Genomic DNA, 12,454 nt, shown 5'->3' with positions numbered 1-12,454 from the left:
TTCTCTGCTCCTCCTCCTCTTTCATTCTTCCTTCTTCTACAATGGCCTCCGCTGCCAGCTCATTCAGGAGGCGCCTGGCATATTATAGGTGCATCTTGAGTTCCAACAATTTGCTTATTCTGCTACTCATTCTTCACTGATGTCTCGTCGACAATGGGTAGCCAGACTGACGAGTGTCTCCGTATATATGCTTGAAGCACGGACGTGAAGGAAAACATCCCCTAAGACCCAAATCTTACATTACCTATATGATTACCAAAAAAAAAAAAAAAAAAAACCCTCGGACCTAAAAGAAACACTCACTTTTTTCTACTAATAATTACTTATTCAACATTCCAAAAGGAAATCAGACAGGAACCTCATAGCGGTATTCATAGACTTTGAAAAGGCATTCGACCTAGTGTGGACTAAATGCTTATTAGCCAAATTAAATCACTACGCTATAACAGGCCGAATGTACAACTTCATCGAATACTTCCTAACGAACCGCAAGATAATAACCAGAGTCGGTGACACCTCACTCTGATTTACAACCCTTAGAAAACGGAACTCCACAAGGGAGTGTACTCAGTCCCACTCTGTTCATCCTCATGACCAATGACCTGGATAGGAACTTGGCATCTAACCTAACTGAAATATCACAATTTCTGGACGATAGTGGAATATAGAGAGCAGGAAACCCCTCCAACCACAAAATAATTAAAGACTTACAAGAGAGCTTAAACAACATAGGAAAGTGGGCTGACAAGCGGGATTTCAAACTAGCACACGAAAAAACTATAGCCGTAATATTTACCCCAAAACGTAAAATAAACAAGCATCTCCCTACACTGACAATACAAAATCATGAAATGAAGTACGAAAAATTTGCACGATTCCTGGGAATGTATTACGATGAGGACTTAAGCTGGGGACACCACATCAAAGAATTAATTAAAAGATGTAATAGGGACCTCAACCTCCTCAAAAACCTTAAAGGGACCGACTTAGGATCCAATCAAGAAACACTGCTAACCCTATACAGGGCACTGATTAGATCCAAACTAGACTACAGATGCCAAATATACAACTCAGCACCTAAACAGCATCTTAAAAAACTAGACAATATACAAAAAGAAAAAGCCCTCATTACAATCACTGGCGCGCTACCATCAACATCTCTAGCAGAACTCCTAGTACCAACCGGAGAACTCCCGCTCTGCCTCCGACGACAAGAACTGATTCTAAGATACGCAGCCAGATTAACATCCCACTCAAATTCCCACCCCACTAGAATAGCGATAGAAAAATGTGACAAACCATTTAGCAATAAACTGCAACACCTAACCCCTACAGGGAAATTAGTGAACGAACTTATAGAACAACTCTACATTGGAAACCTCAAACATGAAACAAACAAGCACTTCTGAACCGAACCTTGGACCAACGAAGAGCCAAAAATCAATATCTCCCTCACCAAATATGGCAATAAAAAGGATCAAGAACATCAATTACACACCATCGCAACAGAAGAAATTAACACCAACTACTCAAATTTCCTTAAGATATACACTGATGGATCAAAACTAAAGGACCAGACAAAACGGCAGCCGCATTTGTCATCCCTGAATTAAACATCAAAGTAGGACATAGACTAGCCGACCACTGCTCAATATATACGGCAGAATTCTGGGCCATAAAAGAAGCACTTAAATGGGTCGAGACTAACAACACTCCGATGACAGTAATTATAAGCGACTCACTTAGCGTCATCTGCTCAATACTTGACAACAATACCAAATACGGAGAAAATTTTCTGAAACAAACCAACTTAATGCTAAAAAGCTTAAACAACAATAAACAGCACATAGAATTCCTGTGGATTCCATTCCATATAAATATACCAGGCAATGACCTAGCAGATTAAATAGCTAAACAAAAACTTAACGAACCTAGCCACGTCCAGTTAGACTACAGTGTTAGCGAAATATACAGCCCAACAACATCATTAATGACAAAAAAATGGCAGCAAAAAATGGAATGACAGTACCACCCACAAACTGGAGGTCAAACGGAGCGTTTCAACCGTACTCTTTCTAACATGCTCGTCAGCTTTGTGAACAAAACCTGCGACGACTGGACTCGAAGTTGCCATATGTGCTATTTGCATATAGAACAGCAGAGCACAGTACTACGAAAAAAGATCCATTTTTTCTGGTATATGGTAGAAAAGCCAGGCTTCCTGTCGAGTTACAGTTGCCAACAACATCTAGCACGCAAGATGACTTAAACAACCAAGAAAACTTAAACAGAAATTAACAGAATGTTGGCAGTATGCAGCAGAAAATATAAAGAAAGAGCAGAAAAAACAGAAAATGTATTATGATTCTACAATCAAACCGTCTCAGTTTAAAGTGGGCGATCAAGTTTTGCTTCCTAACACTCGAAAGCTTACAAGAAAAGGTGGAAAACTAAATCCGTTATGGTGTGGACCTTACATGATTCAAAAAGTGTTAAAATCCGGTTGTTATAGACTGAATGGTCAAAGTGTAGTTGTAAACGGATGCAGACTAAAGGAGTACAAATTTAAAAATGAAACAAATCAAGACACTGACCAGCGCGGTTCTAACATGGCATATAGTGGCGAGAAGAAAATGAAAAGTAACAATTCCACAAAATATGGAAGGAGTGATTATATCGACATAAAGCAAATTTATGTCAAGGGCAGTGAACAGAATGTTGTGAGTAATGACAGAAGTACTATAACTGATTCACCTATATTACCAAATGAAACATCATCTCCTAAGAAAGATGAACATCAAAATGATGGGTATTGTAGTGAAAAGGTGAACGCAACACGTAGCGCTGGAAAACGCAAAAGGGAACCTGAAGTAACCATTAAAGACCATCAAGAGGACTCTAAACTAAGGTCGAAAATAGGTGGTCAGAAAAATCCAGACGATGAAACTTTCCTACCTCCAAAGAAAAGGAAAAGATCTAGAGGTGATTGGAATGAATATGAGGCAAATGATGTTAGAATTCTTCACGTTGAGGCTCAAACAAGCATTGTATTTTACCCACCCAGTAAAAATTGGCAGAAGGAAAAGTCAAGATTTTTTGGTCTTAAGGTTAAGAACTATCACAAGCCAGTTCCTACCAGACATGTGAGCATCAATGTAAGTCCAGTAAAACATGCGCAGATGAGAGGTGACGGTAATTGCTTGTTCCGCACTTTTAGCTACATCATTTTTGGAGTTCAGACCTATTATGCTGAGATCAGACAGAAGGTTATAGAATACATGACAAAGAACAGCAGAACATTTGAACAATACACTAATAAAACTTTAACACAATATTTAAATCAAACACAGATGTGGGAAGACGGAAAATGGGGAACGGATGTGGAAATAAGAGCTGTTGCAAGTATGTTAAACACGAACGTTTCTGTGTATTGCACGTACAGTACAGAGCATAATTGTTCTTGGAACAAGTATACTCCAATAAATTCTACCTCAGAGAGTAGCATGTACATATTACACCGGAATGACCATTATGAGCCAGTATTAGATGTTGAAGACTGCGAATTCCAAAACCTCTTCAGCAGACCACCTTACGTTCCTATACGCAAATATGTTCCGGAGAAATACTGGAAATATTTCTCTGCCGAAACACTCGAAGCTGCTCTTGTCAACAACTATAATGATGAAAAAATACTTCAAGAAATGAGAGAATGCCCGGATACTGTCTATGTACAGAAATATAAAGATGCGCACTACAAAATTCCAGGAACCGAAGATGCCGTGAATGAATTTGACCCTAACGCTTTTAATCTGCTATGTGACCATGAGAACTTTCTTGACTTACTGTTTTGATTGTCAGCTTTTCGACAGATGTGAAAGGCAGGACACCAAATGCTGAAGTTTTGTCAGAAGTGACCAATAAAATAAAACAATTGCATACAGAATCACATTTATAAATCCTAAGCAATTTGCAACTGTTCAGGCCATTGCCTTGCTCTTTGTAATGACAATAATACTATTTATTGAAGAAATATTACAGTTGAAGTTATCATTTAAATTTCGAACTTAACGTCCATTTAGGTCGATTAGTTCAAAATGCTTGCTTTTGAATTGAATTATTTACAGTTTATTTCTTAGTTTTCAGATTCCAACTTGTCTGCCAGTTTTAATACTACTATGGTGTTTTCTGTAAATGAAGCGTTTATCGAACATGTTATTTTTTGTTTGCCTGCTTCCTGTGTTGTTTTTTTTCATTTGTCACCCAGTCCAGCTAACTAGCGTACACGGTGTTTTAAAGCAATATTTCTTAACATGGGGAAAAAGATGACTTTTCTATAGCTGTATTCAAGCATTTATAATATTTTTGTCAAAATACATCTCCCCCAAAGAATGGGGAGACGTAGTGCTTTTGGTTTAAAATGTTCATCATACCGAGACGATTTGCAGAGCACAAGTTTCAGCCACGTAGGTTTAAGGTCAATATAATATTTTGGTGTTAAATTGAATATAGTTCATGACCGGTCCATATATTTCTTACATCTCGAGGGATTTGATATTACTTGGCACAAATTTGTACAATATTGAGATTATGCTCAGAGAGCCGATTCCAGTCTTGTCGGTTCATGCTAAATGTGATATTCTGTGATCAAAGGTCCAAAAGACTATATATTCGGTTTCCGCTCCATATCACCCTTACATGTTGAGGGATTTTGAACAAATAACACATAATACTAGTTTAAATGTAGCAAAAACTTAAGAGATTTTGCTTGCTTTTTGGAAACTTGATTGCTCCCAACTATTCAATTGTATTCGTCAGAATTTAAAAGATTAATGGAATGTTCGCTACCCAAGCACAATATAATTTAATTCCAAGTGAAGGAAGCCATTTTTGGAAATCTTTTAATACAGGTAAATCGTGCTAAATTAGCGATATTTTACGGCCGCGGGTTTTACGTTTTTCTTGTAATAAAATTAAGAAATGTATTTTAAAAATTTAAATATATATATTGTTTACATTTGGTCTAAATGTAAACATTGTCAATTGATCTCTGCTTCTCTTTATTGTCGGCCGATAGTTACATGATAACCGTTACAAACATTGGTGTATTTATAGGGAGATAAGTTATACCCATGTCTATTGATAACAGCTGAAATGATTCGCATTAAAATGCATGCCATTGTAAGCTTTTTAAAGTCTTGTCTATCAAGAAAGTGTCACTGGTTCTATTCCCAATCGATATGATTTTCCAAAAAAATAGATATAATGCATAATACATGCCGATGCATATCTGAGATTTTTATTTGATGTAATATCATGACAAAACAGTTAGCATTATCGATTTTAAGAGTACCGGTGTGCAATTTTAAGATCGTATCAAAATGTCTTAAATGCACGTATATATAAACCGCAAGCAAAGGCGCGGTCACTTCAGAAACATACACGGCATATTAGGTCTAACAAGAGTTACATCGCCACGCCTTTTTTGTCGTATCGCTTGAATATTATTTTGTAATTTAAAATGCAGAATGTTTATGAAAAAAAATAATATGCATTTCCCAAAAATAATTTCAAAAATACATTATAAACTAGAAAACGTTAGAACAAATTGCATATCAATGCTTCAAAATCCGATTTGAAATAAATTAATAAAAGAGTGCCTTCACTGGGATTTGAACGCTTATACACATACTAAACATATATATATATATATATATATATATATATATATATATATATATATATATATATATATATATATATATATATATATATATATATATATATATATATGGTTTTCTTAAATAATACGCTGAACCGCCTAGGCAATTGATCCATCACAAACTTTAAACTGAACGTTATTTCTTATATATATATATATATATATATATATATATATATATATATATATATATATATATATATATATAACCTGCATTTTCATTTAATAAAATCCTAATTTTACCCGATTTACCTACAGTAACAAATAGACAAGGTCGTTCATTAGTATGCATCTTTAAACCGACTGTAGATGGTTTATTCATTATTCACGGGTTCTTATTTATTGTTATAATTATCCTCAGGGACGTAGCTAGTATATGATTGATGATTAGGCATGTTGAACGGCGAAGCCTCGAACTGCTAGAGGAGTGGCGTGTGTGTGGGTACGGGGCAACATTGTTACAATCTAGAGGCTCTGAGATAGCATTTCATGCATCTTGTTGAGACTTTCTGAACCTTGGTACTGTTTTAATACTGTAAAAATAAAAAGAAAACATCAAATTCTTATGAACAGACTCAATAAAATCGAGTTTGCAACTATCTTGCTCGAGTTTTTGCTTCTAATGAATCCTCTTTTCCGTATGTATTGTACTATATAAATATAGATTTCATATCGGTTTCGTGAGTGAAACTTAAACCATTGAAAACAATCGTCAAAATTCTGTGTAGGCAGCTGCCTTGTAGGCAGCTACGCTCCTGATCATCGCTAATACACTGTTCAGTTGTTTACCTGCCCTGTTGAACCTTGCGACTTTACCGAAGTGAAACATAGTCATTCATTTATCAGTTTGTCCAATTTGTCCAAAGCAAAGTTCAGCTATTTTGAAAATGTTCCGCATTTTGGGACATTTAAAAAAAAAGTATAACGGAGAGAATTACGATAGTGACAGATTAACAACATTCTATTACACACAATTGTTTCCTTAAAAGAAAAAAAATTTAAAAAAATTAAGAAAGACACAGCTCAGTGAGTAATAACTTGATTTCATTCTAGAAGTGGTTCAAAAAGCAACGTTGTGTTTTGATAACAGAACATTCTACCCTAAGGTCATAATTTCACCTGAGCGGGTCGTTATTTAACAGGACATTAAAAAAGGGTCAGTTTTTAACGTGAAATTTTGATCACGTTGAAAAATTACCGACCTGGTCAGAATTAAACGAGGGTCAAAATGTGATACTACATCTGGGTCGTTATTTAACAGGACATTTAAAAAAGGGTCAAATTTTAACGTGAAATTTTGATCTCGGTCGTTGAAAAATGACCGGGCGGGTCAGAATTCAACGAGGGTCAAAATTTAACACTACATAGGCATTGTGTGAGCGTGTTAACACCTAATTTGTACTTTCGCACCAGTTACACGCACCGATAAATATTTAAACAAAAATTAACAATCGTTTCTTATTATTACAATATTTGCGTTCTTGTTTACTTTCTTGACATACGGAATGATGAGTGAGAAATTCGTTCAAGGGAATGGCGCCGCAAATCAAATACTTAGTCCCACCTCCCTAGAATGCGTTCAAAATACAGATCTAGCGACAAGCATAACCTGACTGAAATAGCCTCAGGAAGAACAACTCCATCTTATTAATTTAATGTGAATTTAAAACAGTGTTCATTAGTTTATGTTTGCTATTATTATTGTAACAAGATAACCGGATTGTATTTCGGATTTATGATAGAACACTTTTGATGGTGATACAAATACAATCTTTACTGATGAATTACTTGAATGAGAAAAGAGTTATGATTAATACGTGCGTGCAAAATTACTATAATTTGAACAAATAAATCGTATTTTCCTTCCCGGAAGGCAAGAAAATCATAAAAAAGTGTACAAAAAAATAATGTTATATGTCTACTTAACATCCCTGCATTGTCAAGAACGTTTGAAACACACACAATATCATACAAGAATAATGAAACAATAATTGTGGTGCTCCGTTAAATCCGAGATGATCCCACTTCTTACACCATTTATAACAAGATAACCGGGATGGATTTCGGATTTATAATAGAACACTTTTGATGGTGATACAAATACAATGTTTAATGATGAATGGCTTGAATGGGAAAACAATTATGATTATCATGTGCGTGTATAAGATCCAAATATTGGACAAATTAGTATAATCCGCACGAACCTAACAATGCATCAAATAAAAATACAAATAAACGACCTTACACAGTACAAGGACAAAGGTGAATGATCCACAGTAATTTCACACTACAAAAAGAATGATGTGTTTTATTCAAATAGTAAAAATGAATTCACTCAAATAGTAACAAATTAAGTATTTTACTCAAATAGTAAAATGATGAAAACAATTGGACAGATATCACACGAAATATTTGTACAGCCCAAAAACACTGGGTATTACAAACCCCAAAATAAGCCCACGGCTAAAAGATAATATTTATGCAGTTACACACTCCGTCACCAGCAAACTTGGCTACCAATCACACTGGTCAATCAATCAGTCAGGTTTCCAGGTAGTCGCCGACCACCATTCAATTCCTCGGTCAATCAAGCAATCAGCGCCCACCAATCAGTGAGTAACGCCCGATCACCTCGAACAGCAACACTGTTCACTCAGCTCTACAGCTGCTATGGTTCAGCTTTACAGCTGCGATGGCCAACTTCTATGGTTAGCCCAACGGCTGGTATCACGTAGACTTTAATCAGCTGTAAAAGCTGCGACTCCGATCAGCTGAAAATATGCTAGTCCTTAAGTAGACCGTTCACTAACAAGACGTTCGGTAATGTGTAGATTTAGTCTTACGGTGAGGCATTTATACAAATCATACATCATCTGTGCGCTGGAAGTATTCGGTTTTTCCCATCGAAAGCACTTCGCACGTGCGACGTAGGATGAACCGAACTCACTGTCTCGAAATATTGTACAATATACATAAATTACCGTTGGGTATCTTTGTACACAAAAACGAAACTCGAGTACATGTATCTAATAAATAAAGGGATTTATACAATTCCGTGACAATACCTCCCCCTTTAAAAAAAAGTGGTAACACTTTTAGATAAATCAAGGAATGTGAATTAGACAATTATTAAAACATCCAATTTTGAATATTGAACGAAAAATGATCTGCTAATTACATCCTACTTAAAAAATCAGCACCCACATTTTCCGACCCTCGAATTTACTTGATTCGGAAACTAACGGTTTCAAAGTCAACGCCCAAGGCATCAAGGTTACGTTGGCGATCTTTGCTTTGTTCAAGTATGAGAGCGGCTGATGGTCCGTTTGTAAGGTAAACTCCCTCCCGATAGGATATGTATGGAATTTTCCTATCCCCAATACTAAAGCTAGTCACTCCTTTTCAATCACGGAATAGTTTTACTCCCTAGAGAGCAATTTCCTACTTGCAAAAGTAATGGGTAATTTCATCCCCTCTTACTCCTGTAGGAAAACAGCCCCAAGTCCCGTATCGGACGCATCAGTCCTCAGCACAAAAGTTTGGTTCAATTCTGGGAACTTTAAGATTGGCGCACTTATCAGTTTCTGTTTTAAAGCTTTAAACGCTTTTTCCCAGGCACACACCCCAGGGAACTTTATTTGGTTGCCCTTTCCTAGTCAGGTCTATTAATGGGCTGGCAATAGCCGCAAAATTGGGAGCAAATTTTCTGTAAAACCCAAATCAAACCTATGAAAGATCTTACTTGTTTCTTAGTTTCTGGTCTAGGTGCATCTCGGATTGCTCCTATTTTGCCTGGGTGGGGTTTCAACTGGCCTAATCAATTTACAAGATGCCCCAGACATTCTAGGTTAAAATATCCTATGCTACCTTTGGTGGGCCTAGTTGTAAGATTGGCAGTGTGAAGTCAATCGAGCAGATCCCTTAATACCTTAACATGTTCATGCCAGGTATACGTATAAACAAAGATATCGTCTACAACACTGTCGACGTTTTCTATTCAGTTTAACAGTTTGAGCATGAGACTAACGCACGATGTACCAGTGTTGACTAAACCGAAAATCATGACTTTAAATTGATAAAGACCTTTGGGAATCCCGAATGTCGTTAACTCGCGGACATTAACAGCGATTGGTACCTGCCAATATCCCTTTGTAAGGTAAAACTTGGAAATGTATTTGTGACCTGCCAACTTAAAAAATAAGCTTCTATGTCTGGCGTTGGTTCTGCATCGAACACGGTGACTTTGTTCAGTTGCCGGAAGTCAATGCCAAAACGGTTTGTCCCGTCTTTCTTTCTGACTAACACAACCGGGGGGGGGGGGGGGGGCTGTACGGGGAACTGAAAGATTTCATCAGTAGGTGGGCTAACATATTCCCCACATTTTCGTTGATTGTCTGCCGTGCATTAAAGGGTATTGTATATCCTTTAATCCTGATCGGCTCTGAGGTATTTGACTTGATCTCGTGTTGAATCAATCCAGTATGGCCTGGTTTGTCCGTAAACATGCCTGGGTATTGGGACAAAACCTCCAAGATCTGCGTACGCTGACCCTCGTATAAATCCTGGCATACATTGATCTGGTCTATACCTTCTTTCTCTACGTCAATGGGGTATTCAAGGGACATTTCGGTACTGGAGACGAATTCCGATTCGTCATAAGACATATTTTCTATCACCTCTACACATACTACATTTAAGACTCCTCTATCAATTGTTTGATTAGGTATTTCTACGTAGAGTTCATCATATTGGCGTGACAGGGCCCTTTCCATTGGACTAGAAGCTTGTTTTTATTCGTAGTGAGAAGCACCAACACTTGATCGCCTACATTAAACTTCTTACTCCGCGTTGTAGCACTTTGCGTACTTACGACTAGATTTTGCGAGTTCGCATTGCGCCATTCGACATGTACTCTCTAACCTTTCGCGCAAATCTACCACATACTGGTAAATGGTCTTAACTTCTTCCTTTGCGACTTCGTCTGACCACAGTTCGCGTAGAATACGCATAGGACAACTAACTGTCCTACCGTACAATAATTCAGACGGGAAGAAGCCTAAACTTTCGTGAGGAGCCTCAAAATATGCGAACAGAATTGCTTTCAGATACCTATCCCAAGCCTTAGGTCTTTCCGCACACATCCGTCGCAACTTCGTTCAACGTCCCGTTGAATTTCTCCACCAACTCATTGCACATAGGGTGGTAGGGTGTTGTACGCAACTGTTTAAGGGACAGCAACCTACTCATTTCTGCCATGAGATCTAAGGTGAATTGCGCTCCACAATCCGTAAGAATCTCTTCGGGCACTCCGACCGTGCTGAACATGTCTACGAGCGCTTCGGCTACACGTTCGCAAAGCTATGGCTTCAGGGTACCTAGTAGCGTAATCGACCAGTGTTAATCTATATCGGTTTTTCCGATCTGTATGTGGAAATATAGGTCCTACAATGTTAACGGCCACTTTTTATAACGCAATACCTATCAGGGGCATCTGACCTAACGGTACTCTAGTTATCCTTCCCTTATAGACCGTCTTCCGGTAAACATCGAATGAACGACAAAACTGCGCTACATCGCTATTGTCACCAGGCCAATAGAATTCTCGTAATACCCTATATTCGACTCATGCGCGACCTTAAGTACATGCGACCTAAATTGCATGGGAACCACTAGTTGCAAGAACTTCCTATCAAGTGTAGAGTATTCCCTTTACATTAAACCTTTTCGAAGTAGAAATTTAGAGGAACCCCCATTCTTACACTTCCTCACAGTACCCGATAACGCTTTCTCCCCGGTTGCACGTAAAGACGCGTCATTTTCTTTCTCATTCGAAAAAATTCTTCACGGGGATATCAGTAATGACTTTCGGTACTTTAAATTTACGTAGGGGTTTGTTATCCTCCTTTACCTGAGCTCTGGTTTGCACTAATTGGATGATCGGGAATCGGAAGTCAGACATGGTTGGGAGTCGAGATTTCTGTACATTGCCAATCGTAAGTTCATAAATCGGGTTGGCTATGCACAAAGCTTCAACGGTTTCGGTCAGTAAAGGTGTTTCGATAACTATCCTTGCGACAGGAACGTGGTCGATTGTTTGTGTCCAGCAGCATACAAAGCGATCTGAACCCAAGCAATTGGTCATCGCGAACGAGGCTTCGTTTCACGACTACACTAGTGCACCATGTGGCTCGTAAAACGGACACTTATTGTCCGTAGACAGTGTCATTTGCGGTCGGTACCCTTGCCTCCGGTAAAATACATATGCCGATCGATTGGATAGCATCGCTAACTATTTCTGCACGCACCACTGGCTCGTACACTTAGCCTGCTGAGAAACATAGAGTTTTCCATCTACCGACCTTCTGCCTTCAATGGCCATCACGGCTCTCTGGGCTGATCTCTTCCACTTAGGACAATTGGGGGAGATATGACCCCATTTCTTAAAAGTGAAACCGTGCTTGTCCTTATGCCTTCCCTGGTTATCCCTACCAGATGTTTCAGGTTTCCCGGGTCTTTGGTCATTGACCTGATTCCCACCTTTGCTATCTCGCGAGATGACATTCTGAGAACCTCCCAGATCTTCAGCGAATAAATTCGACTGTATGGCTATGTCAAATATATTCGTGGAGGACTTTTCCCTCAAGAACAAATTTTAACTCCTTCCCACAAGTTGTCAATAGTTGGTCCCAAAGCAAGAAATCAATAAGACCATCAAACGACTTGACCACATTCCAC

The 12,454-nt window shown here is 38.1% G+C and overlaps 1 protein-coding gene across 1 annotated transcript; it reads left to right on the top strand.

The window, feature by feature from the left end:
- The first annotated feature begins 851 nt into the window (after positions 1–851).
- On the top strand, positions 852–1,409 carry LOC149807225 (uncharacterized). Its single transcript, XM_089952682.1, has one exon. The coding sequence runs from the start codon at positions 852–854 to the stop codon at positions 1,407–1,409; it is 558 nt and encodes a 185-aa protein (XP_089808808.1).
- The last annotated feature ends 11,045 nt before the right edge of the window (positions 1,410–12,454 follow it).

Source organism: Sinohyriopsis cumingii, chromosome 1, assembly GCF_028554795.1.
Source record: "Sinohyriopsis cumingii isolate HCF-2022 chromosome 1, ASM2855479v2, whole genome shotgun sequence".
Taxonomy (NCBI): Eukaryota; Metazoa; Mollusca; class Bivalvia; order Unionida; family Unionidae; genus Sinohyriopsis; species Sinohyriopsis cumingii.
Note: the sequence above shows the minus strand (reverse complement) of the source record. Positions and strands in the feature narration are given on the sequence as shown.

Bases quoted from the DNA above. Each gene is read 5' to 3' on its own strand.
- LOC149807225 (XM_089952682.1), top strand. From the start codon at position 852: ATGAAGTACGAAAAATTTGCACGATTCCTGGGAATGTATTACGATGAG.